Source organism: Etheostoma spectabile, chromosome 9 (assembly GCF_008692095.1).
Source record: "Etheostoma spectabile isolate EspeVRDwgs_2016 chromosome 9, UIUC_Espe_1.0, whole genome shotgun sequence".
Classification (NCBI taxonomy): Eukaryota; Metazoa; Chordata; class Actinopteri; order Perciformes; family Percidae; genus Etheostoma; species Etheostoma spectabile.
The window spans coordinates 13,603,172-13,627,739 of record NC_045741.1 but is presented as its reverse complement, the minus strand read 5'-3'; the positions used below and the strand labels follow the sequence as shown (position 1 = coordinate 13,627,739).

The 24,568-nt window shown below is 39.2% G+C and overlaps 2 protein-coding genes across 3 annotated transcripts in view; one reads left to right on the top strand and one right to left on the bottom strand.

Moving 5' to 3' along the window:
* The window catches only part of swt1 (SWT1 RNA endoribonuclease homolog), a 23,472-nt gene extending 11,557 nt beyond the window's left edge, over positions 1-11,915 (bottom strand). Inside the window, exons 1-14 of one of the 2 annotated variants that reach the window (XM_032524888.1) lie at positions 11,718-11,915; positions 10,318-10,390; positions 9,417-9,490; positions 8,199-9,288; positions 7,877-8,003; positions 7,220-7,318; positions 6,720-6,911; positions 5,554-5,647; positions 4,920-5,155; positions 4,391-4,539; positions 3,690-3,828; positions 2,114-2,253; positions 1,647-1,777; positions 1,210-1,356 (exon numbers count right to left, since the gene is read on the bottom strand). In XM_032524888.1, the coding sequence (XP_032380779.1) occupies positions 1,210-1,356; positions 1,647-1,777; positions 2,114-2,253; positions 3,690-3,828; positions 4,391-4,539; positions 4,920-5,155; positions 5,554-5,647; positions 6,720-6,911; positions 7,220-7,318; positions 7,877-8,003; positions 8,199-9,288; positions 9,417-9,490; positions 10,318-10,386 (2,687 nt within the window). In that variant the 5' untranslated portion in view covers positions 10,387-10,390; positions 11,718-11,915. Of the gene's footprint in view, positions 1-1,209; positions 1,357-1,646; positions 1,778-2,113; positions 2,254-3,689; positions 3,829-4,390; positions 4,540-4,919; positions 5,156-5,553; positions 5,648-6,719; positions 6,912-7,219; positions 7,319-7,876; positions 8,004-8,198; positions 9,289-9,416; positions 9,491-10,317; positions 10,391-11,712 lie in introns of both variants that reach the window. The other variant, XM_032524887.1, reaches the window with a different exon arrangement.
* Positions 11,916-17,698: 5,783 nt separating this feature from the next.
* The window catches only part of anos1b (anosmin 1b), a 43,898-nt gene continuing 37,028 nt past the window's right edge, over positions 17,699-24,568 (top strand). Inside the window, exon 1 of the mRNA XM_032524924.1 lies at positions 17,699-18,072. Coding sequence (XP_032380815.1) covers positions 17,896-18,072 — 177 coding nt within the window. The 5' untranslated portion in view covers positions 17,699-17,895. The remainder of the gene's footprint in view (positions 18,073-24,568) is intronic.

Below are 24,568 nucleotides of genomic sequence, written 5' to 3'. Positions count from 1 at the left end.
TTTGTGTTTGTGTTTGTGTTAGAGAGCAACAGAAAGTGAAAAATAATAAATAGGACAGATACACTGTGAAGACTTGAGTAACCAAATTATTAGCTAACTAATATTCTAATATCCTATCTAGCCATTCTTATTCTAAAGTAGTTGGATTATATTAATGGAGCTGAAATAATTCTAAATTGTGGAATGTGTTCTTGTACTCGCCATCATGTTAATCATCACTAACCTAACAGGAAACAAGCTGACTGCAAGGATGTTGTGCAAATATAAATATTCTGAAATGCCACTGCATGGCTGAGTATACCGTGGGAAAGCCTAGAGGAGGTGAAGACAACTCAGGCATAACTGTTAGCATTTTTCTTCTCAAAGGCATTGTGAGAAATTAGGCAGTGTTACAGTGTAGCACTTTCTGTTGCGTCATGGCAAAGGTGATAAGGCGAAGCTACAAGGTTAAGCAGATTAACACTACATGCCAAATAGGGCCTGACAGCTGAGAGCGTACAACACACACACATAATCAGGACACAGGAAGGCATAGGCTGGTTAAGGACAGTTTAAAGGAGCTTCTTAGAGGGACCGGTTTTAAGGACAAAGGTGAAACACACCTGTAAAGGCACGAGGAAGGTCAAGTCAGGGGGTTTAGTAAAAATGGACAAGTTGGTACAATGAAAAGATATCGACACAATAGTTATGGAGGGTGTTGCAGGAGAAGTTATCAGAGATGCCACAGAAATTCTGCTCTGAAATCTAATTTTTGACTTCAATTTATTCTTATACGACCCAGGCTCTTTAAACCCACTGAGGATTAACAAGGGGTTTCACTTTGCATATGGATACAGCTGTAGGAATCAAGTTTAACTTTGGTACACAAGGCAGTCCTTTTAGCTCTGCATTTGTTCTCCACCATCTCCTGAGGGAAATAGCTGTTTGGCTGTTAATTGCACCACAATGTTACTACCAGACAGGCTCTAACTTTGCTGGGCAGGTAGCATACATTATTATAGCTACAAGTCGCTATAATACTCTGAAGAAGTGTGGGGAACTGCATAGTCGAGAGATCAATCTTTGTGGGTTCATCACTACAGGCCACCTCCTTTCACCTACAAGTTGTACAAAGTGAGTATTATGAAATGAACACAGAGGACATAGTGGCTAACAGGGGGAGAAGCACAACGTCTAGTGGACAGCAGTGATATGAGTTGGCTGAGATACCTGCTGAAGGCTTGGAGCAGCTGTGAGACCATGGAGGACAGTTTGTGCAAACAGACCAAGGCGTCCTGTGGTGGCGGAGGGTCCCCCAATGACTGAGCCCTCTGCATGGTGTGAGGGTCAAAGCCCAGAGCTTTGAACACTTCTAAGCTGAAACATGACAGAAACAAATGACCTTAGGGGTCAGTGGAATGGAATAAAAAACACAATAATATGAAAATAAACAACCTCCACATTTCTTTGCTAATTTTCTTTCTAGTTTCCACTACACGTTCTGTTAGCAGGAGTGTTGCAAGAGACCTCGTACACTGTCTTCTTGCAGCAGGATATAACAACTTCTGAAATAAATCAAATTTGTTCAAATCTTTAACATATCATTCTCAAATGTCTGCAGTAGAATCATCCCAGTACTGCATCAATCAAATCCATGTTACACCCACCTTAACTGGCACACATTAGACCAGATGTTCTCAAACAGGGCCCATACTTCCTGGTGAGAAACCTGAGCAGATGTGGGTTGTTTGTCTTCATCATCATCATTCATGACTACATCACAGGCAGGAGATTCCCACTACACACACCAACACACACACACACACACATGTAGATATATGATCCAATAGTGTCAATTAAAAACCTGTGTGTAATGTGAAAATGCATCCTGCTGTCTGGATTATTATAGTTTTGATAATCAACTCTTTCAAATCTAAAAGAGAACAGATTTTCCCCACTTGCTATTTGGGTATAAACACAACACACAATACAAACAGGGTATGTAAATATTCTGTGCTTCCAAACCACCACAATGTTAAACAATTCAGAGAGTGCAGTCCTAGAAAAGAAGGTAATTATTTGAAAAGACTGGAATTGGAATACTTTGAGGTGTCTAATTTGCTCCTTAGCTGACCTGCGGTTGTAGCTTATTGTAAATGTTGTCCATTATAGAGATGGCACTGGGAACACGGCTTGAACTTTTCCCAAACGCTTTCACAAGCTCCCTAGCTTCTTGGAGGGCCGCTGAGGTAGCGCTACAGTCCTCCGTTTCACCTGGGTAAACACATGATTGATAGATATCACCCATCATGTGGGTCTGTGCCAGTAGATGCACATAGATGCACTTCAAAATATATAGACAATCAGTTGCCACTTAGTTGGTACACCTAGGCAAAAGGAAGGAGGATGTGTTTGTGTGTGTAGCCTTGGATAAAGAACAAAAGAGTCTGGCAGCTAGACACTGTGGCCAAAAACAAGTCAGCTGAAAGACTGTGAGCATGTGTATTATGTCCAACTCTGTTTTTGCAATACTTTCATTAATTCCTTAGGACCTTAACGTAACCTTAACATTAACAGATACATATCTTTCCGTAACCCTTACCGACGCAGTTATAAATTTGCAGTAAAATGTGCCTAATGTTCCCTGAGCATCCGTAAATTATTCTGCTTTGTCACTTTTTAGGGGGTTGCTAAAGGTCTGTCCTCACAAGTGTAGCTACAACTAACAGCAAACACACTCGCAGTACTTTTCCACTCCTAGGTTTGGTCTTGTTCAGTTTATCCCTCTTTCCTTTCTTCCCCCTCCTCGTCCTCCTCTCCCAGTCCTGGCACAGAGCCAGTTTGCGTGGTACCAAAAAATCATGTTAGTGTACCAAGGATACAGGATAATTGAATGAGACAGACAGGCAGACAGACAGACACAGACACAGACACAGACACAGACACACACAGACACACACACACACACACACACACACACACACACACACACACACACACACACACACACACACACACACACACACACACACACACACACACACACACACACACACACACACACACACACACACAGTGTAATTTAATTGGATCCCAGAGTAAGAAGTGCTGCAGTGGACAGCTCAGCATCTGTCTGACACACATTTGAGTGTCCTGTTTTAGCAGATGACCTGATTCTGTATGTAGTTCTGTAGGGTTCTAGCGCAGTGCAGGACAGACCACGTCATACCCCAGTGGAATAAGGGTTTTATCTGAAGGATGACTCAGTATCTCTACACCGCTGTCCGAAGAAGAATAAAAAGGAGAAAACAAATGCTCGGCTTACAGTCTTAAAACGGTTACAGTAGAACAAAGAATATCTTTGCATGTATACGCCTCTGGGAGCTCAGCTTGGTCGTTTCCACAGAAGTTACATTTTTTGCTCTCGTAGCTCATGTGGTATCTCAAGTTTGTTGTCATTTTCAAAATATATTGTTCACATCCAAAGGAAGATTAGAATGCGCCAAAAAAACAATGCCAGAGGTTAACACACTTTGAGTTGATGTACTGCGCACAACATATATCATATCAGAAATCAAACCTTATGGCTGCACAGCTAAAGATAAAAGCTAATTTCTAAACTGACTTGATTTAATTATTCTTCATTTATCATCTGTTTTATATATTATCTGTTTGTAGACATTATTTATCTGTTAAGCCCTTCCCTTTACCTGAGTTGAAGAAGTTGATGAGGTTTAAAACAGTTTGCTGCTTCCTCCGTGAGACAATGTGCCCAAAAACAGCAATCCAGTGTTTTTTAAAACAATGCAGGACATCTTGAAGACTCCATGGGGGTTTTAGGTAAACTATCTGTTGACAAAAAAAAACAATCAAACATGAAAAATAAAAAATATTGCAATTTTTAAAACGTCAGTCAATCTAGACTCCTGTATAGTACACAAGATATTTCAATTTTCCACACGAAAATCCATAAATCTGATCTATGGCAAAGATTAAAGAAAATTCTTGCCTTTAATCAATTAATGAATACCAGTAGGGCTGCGCGATACAAGGAAAATATGTCTTTGCGATTATTATTATTTTTTTTTTTTAAAGATTATTTTTGGGGCTTTTCCGCCTTTATTTGATAGGACAGCTAGGTAGGAAAGGGGAGAGAGAAGGGGAAGACATGCAGAAACCGTCACAGGTCGGATTCGAAGCCTGGCCCTCTGCGTTGAGGCATAAACCTCTCAGTATACATGTGTCTGCTCTACCAACTGAGCCAACACAGCCACATTGCGATTATTTTTGACTGATATTGCAAAATTTGTTAATTGTGCAGCACTTAATACCAGACATTAGTTCTCTAGGTTTAAAATGCAAAACAGTATTTAAAATATCGTCTAAAAGATAAAGTGAAACACAATTTTACCTCTAGCCAGAGCTCTTCGTAAGCTGCCTTCATCTCCACCTCTAACACATCAGACAGCACGTCTCGCAGGCAGTCTTCTAGTTCAGAAACACAGCTACGGTCCCTTTTTGTCTTCTCTTCATCCTCTCTTTTGGTCAACCGCTTGTCATCTGTGATCAGTAACATACATACATACATATATGCAGACTGTATATTAGTAGATACACACAATTAACACATAATGCAGGATTGCAGTTGTTCTTTACATTACATGATATGCATGTATGTACAGTAGGAGAAAGAGAGGAGGAGCATAGCATTATTATTTTAACACTAACACTAATTAAAAGTTTCCTTTTTTGTTTGTTAAAACTGCTAAAACATCACCTGAATTGAACACAGATGGACCAGAAGTGAGGTAATTAAAAACAGAAATTGGACGGGCTGGGAAGACATGGCAGGTATATGGATAGTATGTGCTGTTAACTGTAATACTATGATGGAATATGGCCGTTCATTTGCAAGAAGCACACATAAATCCCTGACTCACCTTTCTCTTCTACAGAAATGCCTGTTCTCTCTTGACTGTGAGGCTGGACTGGCGTATAGCTCCTGCTCTGCATTGGTGATGAGACAGGAGGGCTGATGTAAGGCAGCATGGGAGTCTTAATGTTTTGCAGAGGATGAAAGCCATGTCTGGATCTTCCAACCTCTGCCTCTAAATCACTCTTGCTGAGGGCCTTCACCCCACTCAGAAGGGCCTTACTGCATAGGTTCTTATCATTACTAGAGAAAAAAGAGGGAACAACATGTTGTTGTTGTTTGTTTTTTAAATCAGGCAACAGCCGCCTGGAGGTTTGGTGGGTAAAACCAAATCCAGAGTGATCTGACCTGTTGCTGTGCAGCTAAAGGATCAATTACAGTGTCTGGAAATAGGTTAAAAGGAAAAAGTAGGTGAAATAACACAATGGCCACCCCACTATGTAAGCCGAAAAATCCCTGAACTAAACTCTCCCTACTCAGCACATCTATTATTGCCTATTTACTCTGTCTGGCCTTCTCTTTCTTTTATTCCAACTAGAACTATCTGGCTGGACCCACTGTGTCACATGCATGTGCATTATTTGCAGAGGACACAGACTCTGCAGCCGCAGCAGTATACCATAGGGGGAGGGGGAACTCACGTGCATAGAATGTGAGCACACTCTGGGTAAAGACTTTGGTATTGCAGACAGCACTGCAGCACCCTGTCATCATTATTCTCAGCATTCAGACCATCTGGGGACAAGGAGGGACAAAGAGAAAGAGTAAGGGACAAGAAGATAAGAGTGACAGACAGAAACAGTCTGTATAAGGACAAAGAGACAAATTTAATTCACGATGCTGAAAGCTCATAGTAAGCGTGTTACCACACCGTACAACAGGGTGTCTTTTTCCTTTTAAAGACAAGGGGGGGAGATGAAGAAAACAAGATGAAGATTTCAGGCCTATTTTTAGGAGATGAACTGAATGCTTATATCCTCCTAAATACTTACAAACAGTAAACACTATCTCTGCTAAATGTCCTATTCACAAATCTTTTGGAAGATATCCTCATACCACTGTTGAAAAATGTATGTCTGATCAATATTACATAAAGCTAAGTGGGTTACCTTAAGCATGGCTAAAACCTTCCCTTGAGATGCTCACAATGTATGCTATGAAGATGAATTGCGGAGGACGAGCTTAGTGCTAGTGCCACCTAGTGTTTCTATTAGTGCTGGGCAGGGATGGATGGCAGCTCTGTTGCTGTTTATGTAATAGCTTACTGTGAAGGTAGAAAAGCTCTATAGAAGGAATAACATTCTGCAATCTCCCACAACTTAAACACTATACTATGCTCAATGATAGACTTTCAAAATACTGGTTCTAATTGCAAAAAATGAATCATGCAAACTCACCAAAGTCAATGATCAGGCTCTAATAGAATTAAAAAATATATTATACAGCCAAAAATTCCACAAGGACTTAAGTGTTGATATCAAAGATATATTATTATATCGTGATTCATTTAGCCATAGAAAAAGAAAAAATGTTCCACAAAAGTGGTTGTTTTGTCTGCAAATGCCTGTAAATGTTTGATGTGTGATCTTTTGTAACCACGGGTGACATTTATATTAGCCTGCTCAGCCATCATGCCTATATCTAAGATAACACCCAAAAGCCCCAAGTAGAAATCTGACATGGGCTCATGGACAACATATGAAGACAATAACCACTCTTAACCTTTAGGTTCCATACTAGGTTGTTATAAATTCATACTACTTCCAGTGCACTGAAAATTCCCATTTTTTCCCCAATCAGCACTCACTGCTGCTCTCAGCGGCCTGCTGCATAGACTGCCCCCAGAGGTGAGGTTCCCGATTCTTCAAAGAGTTGTAAATGTACGAGATGGCAGGAGTTGCCAGGTGGGCCACAGAACCTGACAGGCCTTTCCCCCTTTTTAGGGAATCCAGCTCCTGAAGTACCACCCAGGGGATCAGGACTATAGGGAAGCCCAAGGCTAAGAGAGCATGAAGTGGGAAGAAAGCAAAGCAGTGATAATTTCATATTTCAAAACAGGAAACATTGTATTGCTTCTGTCTATAAGAGATGCCAACATATGTTGTGTTTAAAAGGGTGGGGACAACTCTTGATGTTGTGTAAGTAGTTTAGCCACTGCTGCTGAATAACTTGACAAACTGGACAAACTTGGGAGTGAAAACTATCTGGATACCTTTTATAATGGCATGTGTTATATCATTATATAACATATACAATTATTCTAAATCATTTACAAGAAACATTGAGTATTAAAATAAATGTCAACACCTCCAAGGCCGTGAGATCTGATCTTTTTCACATAATCCAGGTGACTGAGGAGAATGTTGGTATCCAAAACAAGGATTAGGTCTTGCTGAGAATGTTTACCTGTAAAAAGACAAGTTCATGTTTAGTGAACTGTAAACAACTGAATAAAATACGTAAAATCGAATTGCAATCGCATTTAGTGCCTGTGAAAGTTATGGGTCAGAATTGGGTTTTTTTGCTTGTTTTTTTATTAAACTGAATTTTGTGACCTTGTTATGTGATCTCATGTTTTACCTACATGCCACTATTATCTTTTTCGCATCTTCTCTGGGTTTACTCTATAACCTTAAAATAATTACAAGATTTTCAAGGACGGGGGAGACGCTAATCTACATTCCTGGCCTGATTCCAGAAGCCAATAAATAATCTAAAATTGTAACTTGACATGTCTTATTTTGTAACTATCTTCATGTGTCATTCTGAGGAAAAAGATTTTGTTTTGCTTATGCATCAGGTAAATAACACTAAATGTGAGGCCAATACAATGCAAACACTTTTGAACTTAACACATAGTGCCTGCATTTTGGTCATTTGAGACTACATTCCAAAAAGAGTTAATATTTTACACTTATGAGTGTACAAGATGTCATCATCTACCAACAAAACAATTGCACTTACATGTGTCTGCAGCACCCTCTTCTGGAAGGTCTATGTCCATACAGGTTAATTCTCCATAGCTTTGCATTACATTCACCTCCAATCTTTTCTCAGAACGGGCAAGATGTAGCTCTTCAACCACTTGCATCTAAAGAAAAACACATTTTAAAAACAAACAATCTCTGCCATTTTGAATCATTGCAACAACAAAATACTGATGCAATTTTAACACACTAGCTGAAAAATTGTACTATTTGAATTAAACAATAAATTGTTAAAATAAACAATAAATGTAAGACAAACACTGACTTGTTCACATTAAATGAATTAAGCTTTTTCTTACCTGGTCATAACCCGGCTCAGTGATGGTATGAGACGTAGCTAGGAGTTGATCTGGCAAAGATGACCTCTTATCTTGTCCTTCAGATGAAAACCTAGGTGTAACATCCAAGCAGCTGGGAGCTTGTTGGACAGTTTCCTGCTTGGAGTTGCTCCTTGAGGCCCAAGAAGCTGAAATCTCAGTCCCAAGTTTGAGATTTCTGTTTGTAGAACTAGGATCATTATCCCTACCGGTGCTACCTTCTGGCCTTGGTTGAACCTTTTTTGGTATCTTAAAATTAGAAGGCAGAGGTGATGCGATAGAGAATTTTTGTTGCTGAGCAGATGATGACTTAGCTGTCTTATGTGACACTGATGTGGCATTCTGAGGAATTGATGTGACATTCTTCACCACATTTGACCTACTCACTGAGTTAGTCTGCTTGGCTGAAGTGGAGGAATGCTTTGTGGTAGAGGGAGAGGAAGTTTTGGCTTCTGTACACGGTTTCCTTTTGGCTTTATTTTTTTGATGCCTTTGGCACATCTTTTCAATCAGTTTGGTTGTCTTTTTCCACAAAGTATCCTTGGAAGCAGAGGCGGTCTTGCCTGGTTCCCTGGTCTCGATGGTGTTGCTGTCTTTTCCCATCCTTGATGACTCCTCAGCTCTGCACTCACTCTTTAGAACATCCTGCCTCTTTTCTTTCTGTTCAGCAGAAACCAAACTGGGACTCATTCGCAGCTTTTTTCTTTTTGACGGGCTCCTTTGGGAAGACTTTTCATCTGATCTTTTATTAGATGTCTTGTCTGTGCTCTGAGGAATTGTACCTGCATTGTTCGAGGATTTTAAGTCTCCCATTTTCACAGTCTTACTCCCACCGACAGTATTCTCGTTCCCTGAAACATCATTTTTTGCTTTACTAGAGCATTTCCCCCAATGGGATGGCACTAAGACACTTTTTGATTTTGTACATTCTTCTTCCTTATTAACCGGTTTCTGGTCTGTTGCTTGTGTTGTTGCCAGTCTGTAGACAGGCTTTTTGATCTGGCGGGTGCTTTGGGAAACTTGGGAATCTTTAACGGTAGAAAAAGCACAATTTTCCGGTATTGATGCACAGCTACATGTAGAAGAAAAGACAAAATATCAGTCAGAGATGATTAACAAACATATCAATTAAGTGAATGATTTTCAACTACATAATATCAATATTCATTTGTTGTTAAGGTCAAGTATACTGTATCTAACCTCTCTTGACTTTTTACATCTTGCTTTTTCTTGCCATGTTTGCACTTCTTGGCAACATCTCGTTTCTTGGATGCCTAAAAACATGAAAAAAAAAGTTTATTATAAAGCAGTTTATTGTGAATACAGAGTAGACCCTTGATGACAGAAACAACTACAGTTGGTCGTTAGACAATATACAACGAATATATAGGGTATGGTGAGACAAGCTGAAACAATTTGTGGATTCGTCAATATTAAACAGAACATTAATCTTCAACAATTTGGGGATTTGATTTATTAAATTTAGTAATTTTTTCAAGCAAAAACGCAAAATTATTAGATATATTCTAAAATATCTCTTTGGGTTTTGGACCAATGGTCAAACAAAACAATCATTGTCCAGCTTTGGAAAATTGTGATGGGTATTTAATATGATAAATATTTTTTTTTCTTTAGATAAAGACAAAATGATTTTTGGATACACAGTATTCGTCAGATTAATTGATAATGAAAAACAAATTTAGTTGCAGATGTACAGTACTGTACATAACGATGTGAATTTGTCTAAAATCTCTGGTTGTGGATCTAATTATCTGCAAATCAATGAGGACTATTTCATGGCAATGCTAGATTTTTAAATAACTTTCTGCACAAATTATTCGTTCATTAATTCAACCTTAATTTATACTCAAAATGTGATGAAGCAATTTGATTTGTACAGTATTTGCTGGACTAGCCAAAAACAGACATTTCTGTCATTTTTTATCCATGAACACTTTCTCAACTGATTTCCCCCCAATTTTATGTAACATTATACCACTTATATATTTATATCATGTTATAAAATAATCTGTATCCAAATATAGTATTTTATCCACATCCTATAGCAAAAAATAGTAAACACTGTTGAATGCCTTCTTACCTTCTCATCTTCTTCACTTGAGGATGACAACAACTTCTTGCGCTTTCTCTTTTTTGACTTTTTTGACATTTTCCTGTGAAAAGTAAGTTTGAAAGCAGGTTTTGAGTGACTATGCATCATCCTTACACAGCCATCCATTTTTATCTTCAACAAGACACCCTTTCTTTGGCTATCAACCTCAATATAACAGGAAAGTGTGCCAATGCTATGTCTAACTAATAAAGAATTAAACTTCTCTTAATAAGAACAAAAAGAAATTTGAAATTATATTGGCAATACCACCTAATATTAAATGATTAAATCCCCTGTCTACAAGGCTGCATTTCCATATGCCTCACAAACTGGTTAGTCCTAGTTTGTGCCTCTCATGTAACTGGTAGAAGTCAAAGTAATCGTCACTTCAGAAATACGGACCAGTTGTTTTTAATATCTATTATTATCAATTAGAACGCTGCTGCTCGAGAGTATATCACTCAGACCAAGAAAGGGGATCACATCACTCCACTCTGAGGTTTTCACACTGGCTTCCTGTCTCTCATAAAGCACTGAAGAGTATAGTGCCAAAATACATCTCTGATATTCTGGTACATTACGACCATACAGACCTTTCAGGTCGACGTAATGCTTTCTGTCCCCAGTATCCGAACTAAACATGGAGAAGCAGCGTTCCGTTTTTTAAGCACCACAGAAAGAAGAAAACTGCAGGTGCGCTGAAACTCTCAATTAACTCAAATAAGGCTAGACTTTTGTGTTTGACGCTGCCTCATTCCATTTGTTTTCTATTTTCTTTAATGAATGTTTTAATTGGTCTTTAATGTTTTATGTAAAGCACTGAATTGCACTGTTGCTGATAAGACGTTACTCATGGTCCAATAAAATCACAGCACAATCTACACAATATAACGTTACACAACGTTGCTAAATACGTAATCCCAGAGGCATAAATTTATATATTTATGCCTCTGGGATATATATATATATATAAACTTTACTCTTAAAAAGCATTCGTGCAGTGTCTCCATTGGAAATGTACCATGTGCTGCATAACGTTACATGAGAAACAGACTGACACAGGGTGAACTGTGTAATGACACAAACATAAATATTGAATACATCTAATATAAAACTAATGTATGAGGCAACAATGTGAAATATAAAGTGTTGAGCTGATTGTTAGATACACGACACACGAACAAAAGCCAAATTGAATGTTCTGTTAACGTTAGCTAGCTAATTTAAGATGACGCTGCTGATAATAATAACAACAAAATCGCTAGAGGTCAAGCTAATTGTCTTATTTGTTATCTTGAATCGTTCACGAACATTGATTCGGTGAAATAAAGCACACCTTGTAGCAATACATCTATAGTTACAACCAAGTAAATGTAAATTAACCTTACTGTAGGCCGACAGATCAAAACATCCGCTGCTCTTCCGCTTTTTCTTCTTCTACTCCGCATATTTCGTTGTCTGGCTGCTACATTACCGCCGCTGACTGGACCGGGGTGGAGATCTGCGCGTGGTACCATTCGTTGCCTAGAGCTACGGAATGTAATTTGTATGTATACACCACAATGACTGCCGATGTAACTTATAAATATGACCTGTGCTTTCTGTAACCAATGAAAATAGACATAACACACATGTATGAATGCTGCTATCCACACATAAACGTGGCTCTGTTATGTCTCATGATGGTAGCAGGGGAGACCGATGATAGTTGGAACCATGAACTGTATTACACAGTCTATGGTTGTAACACGGGTCAGTTACATAGACTGTATACTATATTACACAGTCTATGGTTGTAACACGGGTCAGTTACATAGACTGTATACTATATTACACAGTCTATGGTTGTAACACGGGGCAGTTGTAACCATAGACTGTATACTATATTACACAGTCTATGGTTGTAACACGGGGCAGTTGTAACCATAGACTGTATATTAACTGTTGAATTTATCAGGAACGGTTTTTGAATCACCTGCTTCCCTCTATACATGCTCTGTAGTATTAGACATGTGACGAAGCAGCACCCTGTGGCAGACACTGCACATTTTTGAAAGAAAAAAAAAGAGGGTTTTTTTTAGGTAAGAAAGTATTTTTAACCTCATTTATTTTTGTGATAGCAGTGCCAGCTTTGTAGTTAACCTCAACAAATTTAAATCATGTTTATTGGGTGTCTATGTGGATATTTTAGGCAGGTTGTTAGTGATTTTTTAGCTGTTAGCTGTAAATTAAGCTAGTTTATGGCAACAACAGTCTGGGTTAGTGGTAACAATGGTCTGGTACAGAAAATGTTACAATGCATATACACACAAATATTATGTTAAAAAGTAATTTAAGTGTTGAATAGAAGTTTCAATATCAATATTTGTCATAATCCTAATTTCATTATGTTACATTTCACCCCAGTGTATATCATAATGTTACATTTCACCCCAACCTATGGTACAACTAACCCAGACCATGGGGTAAATTGGAACATTCCTTGTGTTTGAGAGTAAACTGTGCATTTTCTGTTTGGGTTGCAGAGATAACAGACACACTATATAATAGCAGACACATGTAACTAGTTTGTATCACATTATGAACGCGCTGGCTTCAAAGAGCTCCAAGATACAGACAGAAATGTAAAAAATGTTACAACTATCCCCGGCCTCCCTTACAGTAACCTTTGACAAATATTAGAATGAATGCTAAAGTGAACTCAATTTCGTCTTGTTCTGGCCACTACTTCCTGTGTGGTACTTTTAGTGTTCCCATCACATTTAAATGTGTATATAATAGTAGAACAACTGTTGGATTGTCTAAAGAGATTTAGACAGGATAAGGGGTAAATCAAGCTGTAAATCAAGCTGTAAATCACCTGCAAACGTGACAGGCCCGTTCATTTGCGGTTGCTGCCTATCTGTGCAAGACTTGTTCCCCTATATGCACATATAAAATAAACCAGATGAAAGAGAGGTTTCATCTCATCCTCTTTTATTCAGATATTGTTCAGATTACCACCACAAATCATGAGAATATGTCTTGTGATGAATATACATACTTTGTCCTGTAGGAAAAGATACCACCACCACCACAGCATGCAAATACTTTACATAAGCCCACCGAGGAGAAAGACAAATGCATTCATAATGGGTGAGTAGACAGTAGGGCAGACGGGAGTCAGTATCTGTCTGTCATCTTGACCGCTTTTCACCAAGGTCACACCACATTTTTTTTGACTCAGACAGACAGAATTCTCATAAGAATCATAAATAATATATGTTTGGATGTAAAATGTATATGCATGTGACGAGGGACAGGTGTGTCAGATGTTTATATTTTACCATGTCTTTTTGATGACTGCTGGAGAATGACCTTACAGATGTTTTTATGTTGTTTTTATGTTAGTCTGTCGATTGTTGGAGCATGTGAAGCTTACCACGTGAACGGACAATAAAGTTTTATCTTATCTTCAGGCTGTGCAGTAGTTATGTCAGTAGTCTTCCACTCACCTTGTGCATTACATTTTACAACAATACAACCACTCAGCAGATGGGCAGCATGTTGAACATGCATGAGGGAATAGTTTTGGAGATTACACTGAGTCTGTCACATTACTTAATAATAAGAAATAAGTAGTTTGCTTCAGGAGCAAGACGGAAGGAACTGTATTGTATTATTGAACTGCATTCTTGCATCAAGTTATGGTCAGCTGACCTACTGTGCACGTGCCCTTTCTGAAAGACATTAAACATGTAATTATCTAAATTAAAATGAAGAGTGATTGAACACAGTCTGCATTTTTGTGGAATCCGTAACCTCTTGTGAATTTAATATCAGTTCCTTGTGTGATGTTACCTTAAATCCTCACCATAAAAAATTCTGTAAAAGTCTAGTACTGTGCTCTGATTGAAAATAAAACAAAATCTGCAGGGAAATTTCTTAAACACACCAACATTACGTTAAGTTTAAACTTTTATTTTGAGGATTAGCTTTTAAAAAACTATGTAGGTATTATGATGGTGGTCATTTGCAATATTGTTTTGCCCACAGTTCCATTTTCACTACCTCCATTATTATGCATGTGATCTATTTAACTTGTCTTCTCAGCTTAACTTAAGTAATGTCGCTAAAACCACTGGTTTATACAGTATTGTCCTTTATGAAACCGTACTAAATTAACAATTGCTGTGATATGCCACATAGTGACACTGTAGCTCCATTCACAAACCTCCTTGCCTTCCTTTGCTCTTGACATACACAGACTGTGCTGAGCATCCACTATGAGCCACTTTTGGGTCCCTGGACCATGGCTTGAGAAACAGTACTGTTGAAGACTTTGAAGGTGACAGAGATCAGACGGCTAACAGATGGGCGGTAAGTAGTACCATCTGCAGGAAATAATCTCTGACCACTTCAATAATCTTGGACAGGAATGATAACAACATGTACAAATTGTGGCCGAAATGGAACTAAATGGATTGGGATTCAGTAGATGACACAGTTTGGATTAGATTGGTGACATGTTAAATACATAGAGATCACATTTGGAAATTGGAAACAGCTTCTCTGTTTTGTAGTTCATAGAGACGGTACATTTTGATGGCTTTAGTTGTGAAATTGTGTTTATGTGGTACATTGAGAGAAAGGCCTAGAAGTCAGATGTCAAACAGACCAGTTCATGAGATTTCATCATCAGAGGGTGATGAAACGTAGCAGTGTAATAGCATGAATCATGAAACTCAATCTTCTCTGTGAACATGAAAAGCCAAACCACAATTGAAAAGACGTCCTGATTTTATTCTTATAGTGAATAAGATTAGACAACCGTATCACTCTCCACACAAACTTCATTACAAACTGGTTTACAGAAAGTTCCTCCAGTGCAGCAACCCCAAGAAATGTGTCAATAGCCATTCCAAAATAGTTTGTAACATGTTTCTTTTCCACATAACTTTATGAATTTAGCTGTTAAAATCAATATTTTTGCTAAATTGATCTCCCCCACAATGGCAGAAATACATTTTTGATGGAGAAATTCAAACTATCTTGACTGGATGAAGAACTTCATATTATTTTCTGTATAATTGTTGATTGTAACCTCCTCCTCAAGTCATTAAACCTCCCAAATTCATTGAAACGATATTTAGGACGCAACTTTGGTGTCCTCAACAAGAGCTCAAGCACTTAGCAAGATCATTAGACCGAATACAGTCATTTCCGTTTTCACTTCAATATCTAGATCTTGATTGCTGAAAAAATAAGAAAGCAGGCATTGATGAAGAGGTCTGAAAACAGGCTAGACCTTTGCTTTCTGTTTCTTTCTTTCTTTCTTTCTTTCTTTCTTTCTTTCTTTCTTTTTTCTTTCTTTCTTTCTTTTTTTCTTTCTCTCTTTCTTTCCTTATTTGGTTCTTTTTTCTTTCTTTTGTCTCTATCACTCTGTTTCTCTTTCTCTCTATCCCGCTTCGTCTCTCTCTTTTCATGAAATTCAAAGACATTTGGTTTTAATCAACGAGCAGATTTAGACGGCGAATGCTTCTGTTGTGATGTTTTAGTATGTGTTGGGGAGGGTCTTTACTCCACTAATGGTTTATTCAGAAACCTGAGCAGGGTGTTTTATGAAAATATGAAAATATCGGTCATATAGATAATGGGTAACTACTGTGTGTGTGTGTGTGTGTGTATGTGTGTGTTTAAGAAGTGATTTCATGCTTTCTGATTTAAGGACTACCTAGGTTCTGCACGGTCCAGGTGTGAATGTGTACGCATACACAGCCTGTAAAAGTCCTTTAAATGAAAGAATCTGAGAGGAAATTATACTTCGTTGAACTTCTCAAAACGCATGTTCATTCTAAGGTTATATCCACGATGAGTTGATCACAAGTACGTTAATCAAGTCTGGTTTCCACTGCAGGGCAAAGAACAGTCCTGCTAGTACTCACTAAATATTTATATGTCTCCATTTCCCGTAAATCAAAACGTAGGTGATTTTTTCTACATCTCATTGCCAACAGAGATGACTCCTCTGCTGGGTTATAAACAAATAGGGCTTTCAAACCATGTGTCCTACACATCTTGACTTGGCCCTGCATCTAATAAAACCCATTTGGCTCTGCAGTTAGTGTTAAAATGGGGTGACTTACACACTGACTGGCTTTGCGACAGACACCTACCTCAACACATTCTTTAGGTCTCTTTCCCATTAATAAATACTCTTTTATGAGTCTGCTCTAATAATTACCAGGGAGAATTACCAGACTATAAAGGGAAGTTTGTTTTTCAGAATACTAATGGTAAAGTGTTAATAGGCCCAGAACAAAAGCCTGCAATGCAAACCATTTGGCCATAATTGCCTTCTCTTGCTTCGCTGCACTGTATCTCTTCATGTTTAAACAGTTTATAGGAACTTTTTTGATTTTCCAACAAAGTGTTCCTTATTTACTCAATGAGTTGATAGTTGATGGATCTGTTTATTTGTGGTGATGATGTAGATGAGGAAATTAGGTTGTGTATGATGTTGAAAAGGCAGAAGATTAAGATAAAAAAGGTTCGGCAAGACAAAAAATGATGATGATGAAGCTTAAAGTGAGATGGCGAGGTAATGATGGTGACTGAGATGATGATAATGAAGATGAAAATACTAAAGATCAACATCATGTTGGGGGTGAGGATGGTGATGAAAAAAAGGAGAATAAAGATGATGAACATGATGATAATGATGCATAATTGCATGAGCACCAGTAAAACAAGATAAAAGATGATTATTATAGGATGTTGATTTAGATTATGCTGGGTTGTAATGGTGATGATGGTGATCACAATATGTTACCAATGTCTTGCTTATATTCAAACGTCACACTAAGTGATGAAAGTGTGACAGTGAGCCCTATCAGGAACACTATCAGGACCTGAAACTGAAGCACCTAAATGGAATTCAGCCATCATTTATTTTACTATGTACACCTGGCTTTTCCTACTGTGACATCCCAAAAAAGGCCTTCATAGGCCAGGGTGCTGATCTCTGGCTGATCCATGAGCAGAGTCATATTGACAAAACAAATGGTTAGATTAATCCTAATAGTTTGGGGATTTTTAAAATAAAAATAAAAATCAGGACTGCAGGGTAGATGCTATTAGAGAAAAGAGCCAGTTGCTTAAGCACCGCTGATAGTGGAGAAAAGATGGGAGCGTTTGATTGATAATAATAAGGATGATGATGATGATGATGATGATGATGATGATAATGATGAGACTAATTGAAAGAATAAGTTATGGAAATGGAAGAGGTGAAAAGTATGATGATGATGATGATGAGGATGAGGATGAGGATAATTAGATTGAAAACCATCATAACTCCGCGTGGCCGCACTTGTACCGGCGGTGGGAGTGTCCGAGAGGAGGGTAGAGCCGCTCCACTCAGTGCTCGCGTGCAGACAGGAGCCGCGCTCAGATGTTTTCATTCTGAACTTATTAAGGGGTCGCGAGAGCAAGACGTTGACGAGCCGGACACGAAGAAGAAAAGTCTGCCGTTTAATTTGTACATCCCCTTTATTAATTCGTGTTCTTGTATTTCCGCACGGCGCAATGTCTGTTTTACGGGCTGTTTCGGTGCTCCTGTGCGCGGTGCTGGCGGTGACTAGTGCCCGCAGGAGTTCCCCCGAGCAGGAGGATGTGCAGGAGAAAATCAACAGCGCCAGATGCACGTCCAGGTGCCTCACTCTGCATATGACTCAGCTAACCGCCGCCTTCAGACACCTCCAGGTACCTACAACCACTTTGTCCCTCATTTACTGTAAGAGTGTTTATACGACCCTCAGGTCAAATGGGACTTGCAGTCAGCGGTCAACATGACTACCAGTGCATACAAAAATAGTGAGAAGTTTTAACATAAAAAGACACACAACCAAGACTGAGGGTTTTCGATGGTATTTACCACCTAAATAACAGTCTAATTAAATTAGTTTGATACTTCAAGCATTTCTATGACCCTCAAAGTTGAGGAAACTGTATTCCTCAAATATAGAGACTGTTAGGCTGCACAACTTAAGACTGTTTTACCCTCTAAACTCTTTCTTTAAAAGGTGCATTACTGGTATTTTCTGTATTTGTACAGTTGCAATCACTGCATGTGTTGTTAACTAAATAGGCTACTGTATTCTGCAACTGTGTCCGTATTCATCTGTATGTGAGGTCATGAATTTCGTTTGTGGTATTAATAGTCTCTTAATAGAATTTTGCTTAAGGCAATTTTGTTATTTTAAAGTAAGCTATTTGCTTAAATATTCAGAGTTATCTATCCCCCTGAAATATTTCACAGGGGGATACTGAAGGATGAAAGGGACAGAAGTGAAAGGTATGAGCGTCTTCAGTCAAATTGATAGACTTAAGAAAGCTAAGTTTGTACTTTTTCATAACAGGACACATAATTATCTCTCAGTAAATTTTCAGATATAGCATTATATGCCAAAATGGCTGAATGACTCTTAGAGATGCATGCAACCACAGACATTAACATTAAATTACTGTAACTTTAAATTGCATCATTTAAGATTATTACAACATTGAATACAACATGAATAATTAGATTTGGTCTGATTTGTATTTGTAAATCCACACCAGATATTCCTGCGGGTGAATTACATTAAAAAATATTGTAGTTATCATCCAAATATTTGAATAAAGCTTGCCATTCTTTCCTTTTAAGGGGAAACCACGGCCACTAAATGCCATGTTGTGCAGATATTTTAGATTAGCTAACAGGTGTTGTTATGCACAACAGAAAAGGAGTGCAGCGGAGCACTTGCTTCCTAATTAATTAATCAGAAGAAACTGTGATCTCACCTTAAATAGTGAGTGGTTTCCAACAGGTTTTTCATCAGGAAGGTTTGGACAAATGTTTTGATGTTGCTCAGATTGTAGTTACCCCGTGTCAGTACTCAGGACCAAAGAGACCCTGAAAAATGTAGCCTACTAGTTTATAATAGTTGACAAAATTACTCATCTTAGTGAAATTGCTGGACCATGTTCTGTGGCCTTTGTAGTGAGGAATGTGAGATTAACGGGGACATTAGGACGTTACCAAGTTCGAAAAGCCACTTAACGTTAACAGCTTCAACATGTGCACGCTGTGTAGTGGGTGGGAAAGTCATTAACCAAAGCGTTCAGCCCCAGTGGCTCTGAAGTGTGTAGAAGAAATATGTGTGTGTGTGTGTGTGTGTGTGTGTGTGTGTGTGTGTGTGTGTTTGCGTGTGTTCATGTATTAAACAAAGGTTTGGTCTGGTACTCGTCCATCCAGAATAGACTCCCGGCACCTGTGCATTGGGTAATGAGGGTGGCCCCTGGATGACTCTCTAGCAGAGTGAGATGTGTGTGTGGTGGGGTTTCTGGGAATGGAGGTGTGAGAAAAGGGAACATTGGGTTAAACTTTATGTAGTGGAGTGCAGTAGTCAGATGTTGAGCATAAAACAGCAGCAATGGAAATGAAACCAACTGACTGCGAGGTAGCAAACAGGCCAGATGATCATTTTCTACTTGGGTTTTATTTATCTTTTTAAAGTGAACAAAACGTTGCATTCCATCCTGATACAACTCCTTAATTTATTGTGTGAGTGTTCTCTGTCATACTTTTAGCATTAGTTGACATGGATATTTCTCTTTACGCTGATATTTTTTCAACAATTTGCCAATTGTTGAGAAAATATCCCATAATCCAGAAAGTAAATAAATATTCAGTCATCCCATTTGGTGAATGTGGTGGATCTTAAATATTTTTATTAAGACAACGGAAGTTATTAGACATTTCTTACAATATATACTTTTGATTTGTTTCAGGAAGATTTTCAAAATAGGCGGATCTTTTTCTGTAAGAGCACAGAGGTTGATTCATGAAACGTCTTAAAACAAGTAGTTGTTAAAGTAACTCACTCGATTAGTCCGATCCTTAATGCACTTTCACTCTCTGGAGAGCAGTCCATTGTATTGAAAGCAACCTGCTGCAAACAGTCTGGCTTTAAAGTTTCAGTACCATATTGTAAAAGCAAAACATTGTTTAAGCAGAGCAATTTAAATAGAAAAAGAAAATAATAAATATTTAACCTGTCAGTTTCTGACCTATTTTTCTCCCTACCTTGCCATCCACCTATCAATCTCTGCCATCTGTGCTGACTGACTGACTGACAAGTGCAATGAGGTTACTTCTTCTTTTTTTCAGTTTTAATGGCAGGTGGCAACCATTGTTAAGGTGCATTGCCACCTCTCAGACTAAGGTCGCCAATCTGCTAAGTCGAAACTCACGAACAGGGCGCCTAGATATTTCAGCTAATTGAGCGGGCGCCCATATATGGAGGTTTACTCCAACTTGTGACACTTTGCTGCATGTTATTCTCCCTCTCTCCTCTTTCATTCCTTCAGCTGTCCTCTCGAATAAAGGCCTAAAATGTCCAAATGATCTTAAAAAAAGAAACCCAACAGCAACAAAAAGGAAACCAATTAAATTTTGGATGTTTGCAAGTTATTTCATCACACGATTTAGGACTATGTTTCCTATCGAGAAAAGTATAAAAATATATACTGTCCAATGAAGATATGTTAAAGTTTTAAGTTGAGTGTCTCCTGATTGGAGAGTGTTGCCTATGTGCTGGTGCTGAGCCCCGGACCGCCGCGGCCCAATTTAACCCTTGCGTGTGACTCAAAAAGTCATTTTAGTATATAAAGGGGCCCTGAAAACTTTGTGTGCTTTACCAAAGAGCCTCTAAACTTTGAGCAAACAAGGAAACAAGTTTCCTCTCAGCCACATCCTGGGGAACAGCATCACTCCCTAAACCTATTATAGGATGGTGTAGCCGAACACAGAGTGATTAATGGGTGGGAGAGACTGTGTGTCAGAGCATTCATTCATTTAAGGAAAATTACGTAAAAAAAAAAACGCTTTTGATAACAGCTCCAGTAACTATAACATCAGCCAGGGCAAAAAGAGCTTTACTCATCCTACTCTGTCACCACACTCAGACACAAACACACATTGCTTTCTCTGGCTTCATTTGGGTGAACCCTGTGTTTTTGGCTCTTTCTCTCTCTCAGTGTGTGTGTGTGTGTGTGTGTGTGTGTGTGTGTGTGTGTGTGTGTTTGGCTAGTGTGTAGCCACTAGAATGTGAGTCACCAGTTTTCTATTTACACCTCTCTTACGGCTTCTTCTCTGGGTTTTCCACTACTTTTCCCTTGTATGGTGTAATAGTGTAATTATAGCTCTTTATGTGTCTGTGTTTGTGTGTGTGTACACATGAGCATGGATTTGCTGGTATGTTGTCATATTCCCAAATTCCTCCTTGATGTAAACTCCTAAAAATAAGAAAAAACCTGCAGCCTTGTCTGCTGAGCTGGATCTTTTTGCACATACGTAGTAGATCAGATTAGACTGCGTGTCTTGAACACTCACAGGTCTGTGGTGCTGATGAGCGGATGGTTAGTGGTTCGAGCCAGGGCTGAGGGCCAGTGCGCGGCTGAATGAGCTGCCTGTGCATTCATGTTTGTGTGTGTGTGTTTGTGTGTGTGTGTGTCCCAGCTGCTCTGCGGTAGGTAACTCTAATCAGCCCAGAGGTTGGTCAGGCAACCAGTCACGCTCTGAAAAAGACCAGAGACAACGGTCAGGTCAGGTTGCACAGAGACAGACGGGGAGATAAAGGCAGGTAGACAGACGCGGTCAAGCACAAAGACAGGCGAGATAGAAAAATGTGAGGGTGAGCAGCCAGGTAGCCGCAAACAGACAGGTGTAACAAATACACATGAAGACAGACAACCTGACAAACTAATACTCTGCCTAAAAAGTGTGCTCTACCATACTGATTAGCAGAGAGACGGGCAGAAGGGTGGGTGACGGCAGCAGACAAAGAATTTGATTCACTTCAGAGATAAAGCATCTACCTCCTTCTGCGGCTTTGTGACTGTCATTTGATCAGCAGAACCAGAGACAGATGGTGATAAAATTGTGGCAGCGTAGGAGTGACTCTCACCTGAAACCAGGACAAGAAATTCCAAGACAGTAAATTACAGCTGGAATGGCATTGAGCATTGAGGAGCAGGGCTTTGTTCTTTTATTTCCAGAAGGCAAGAAAGACAGAAAGAAAGACTCTTTTACCACATCTAAACCATGATGGCATATTCTATCTGATACTTGAGCAATTAAATCCATTCTTCTTTCCACTGGAAACCACTCTCATTTCTGCAATATGAAGCTACCACCGGCAGCAGGTAAACGTAGCTTAGCACAAAGATCAAAAATCACAGTTTTATTTCTCAGTTGGGACCAGTACCTTCCTGACGTCTCCGCTGGTTTTCCCATGTTTTAGTCTTTATGCTAAGCTAAGTAAGCTGGCTTCTGGAGGAAAGAAGGAGAATAAGCGTGTTTCCCAAAATGTCAAACTTTTCCTTTAGTTTGATCATTTAGAGTATTTTAGTTATCAATGGAGTTTCATCATTGCTGCTGTTGGAAGTGAACCGAAACAGACGGATGCCGACGTTATTGTCGGATGATGCAAAGTTCAGGACCGTATAACAACCACTTTGTTGTGACTCTTGTTGTTTACAGGATGTGGGGCACCACAAACACATAACGTTGACACACGTGCACGGAAACACACACAGGGACACGCACATAAGCTAATTAGGGGCTTCTGTCGGGAATGTTCAGACCTCAACTTTGACTTCTTTGGAAGAACTTCATATTCTGTTGAGTGGAAGTTAGTCATTTACCACACACACTCACACAAAACACACATGCTTGCTTCTGGTCATCTGGGTGTGATTAGCAGAGTTAATGCCTCATGTTAAAAAGACTTTCTACTGCACCTCACCGCAAACACTGACTACAGCACACACACATAACATGTGCACACACTCTCCCTGCCCCTCTCACTCACACACACACACACACACACACACACACACACACACACACACACACACACACACACACACACACACACACACACACTCACTTTTTATCACTGCATCTGGCAAAAGTGTGATTTATATCTCACTCTCTTTCAAACACTGAAGGGTGTGTGCAGCTGTGCGCATGCATGTTGACCGTGCACATGTTTCCGTGTGTATCTGTCTATTGTCATGTGTGTGTTCCTCCAGGGAGTTTATGAGCCTCTAGTGTGTGTGTGTGTGCGCGCCTGTGTCTGTGTCCCAACCTCTTTCCTGCTGTTGCATCCAGGGATATCAGATTGTTGTTCTTCAACAGTGATTACTGTGGACCCAACAGTCTTAAGAGCCATGTGAAAGTTCTTTAGTGCAAGGGTTTCTAACTCTGTGGTTCAGTTCTGGTTCTGACGGGTCTCTCGTGTCTCAGGCTCAGACAGATTTCTCTTGCAGATCTTTGGATAGAAAAAAGTTTTAAAACCTTGTGTTTTTAGTGTTGGTATTAAATCCGGCCATGTGGAAATCCAAAATTGAAATGAACAGGGATTTTATGCACGTTTGTTGCTCAGGGTAATACATCATTGGGTGCTTGGGTAGCTCACCTGGTAGAGCCCGCGTCCATATAAGAGGCTCTGTCCTCGGGTTCGATTCCGACCTGTGGCCCTTTGCTGCATGTCATTCCCCCTTTCATGTCTAAGCTGTCCTCTCACATATAAAGGCATAAAATGCCAAAAAAAGTAATACATCATAAACTGGACTTTTTGTGGGCGACAGTGTTTTTGGTACATGAGCGATAAAATGCACAAACACTTTTGGACCAAAATGTTTTTTTAGTTCTTTATACGGGTTTAGCAAGTAAATAAATAAATTTACATGTGTAAATAAATACATCACATACAACTTACATCTAATCTATAACCAGAAGTCTAGTGCCACAATAAATGCATTTGTAAATTTTAGTAATGCTCTTCCACCATGGATGAAAATACACTAAAGAATTGTCCTTCCTTTATTAAAATAACCCCAGTCAGACGAACGGCAGTCAACTAAATTTATTGCGTCCTATTTCACAGCTAGTATCCACCACTCCTTTCCAGTCTCCTCTCTGCTCCGATTAACTAATATTTATTTTCATTTTTTACCTTCTTTTGTCTGTCTCCCTCTGCTCTTTTCAACTTCCTCCCTCCCTACCATTTCCTCTCAGCCTTCCACATCCAACTTCTTTTCACTTCTTCCAGTCACCTTCTTCCAATCCTCCCTTTCTCTCCCTTGACTTTTTCAACATGTGCAGCTGTTTTGCCACACACACACACACACACACACACACACACACACA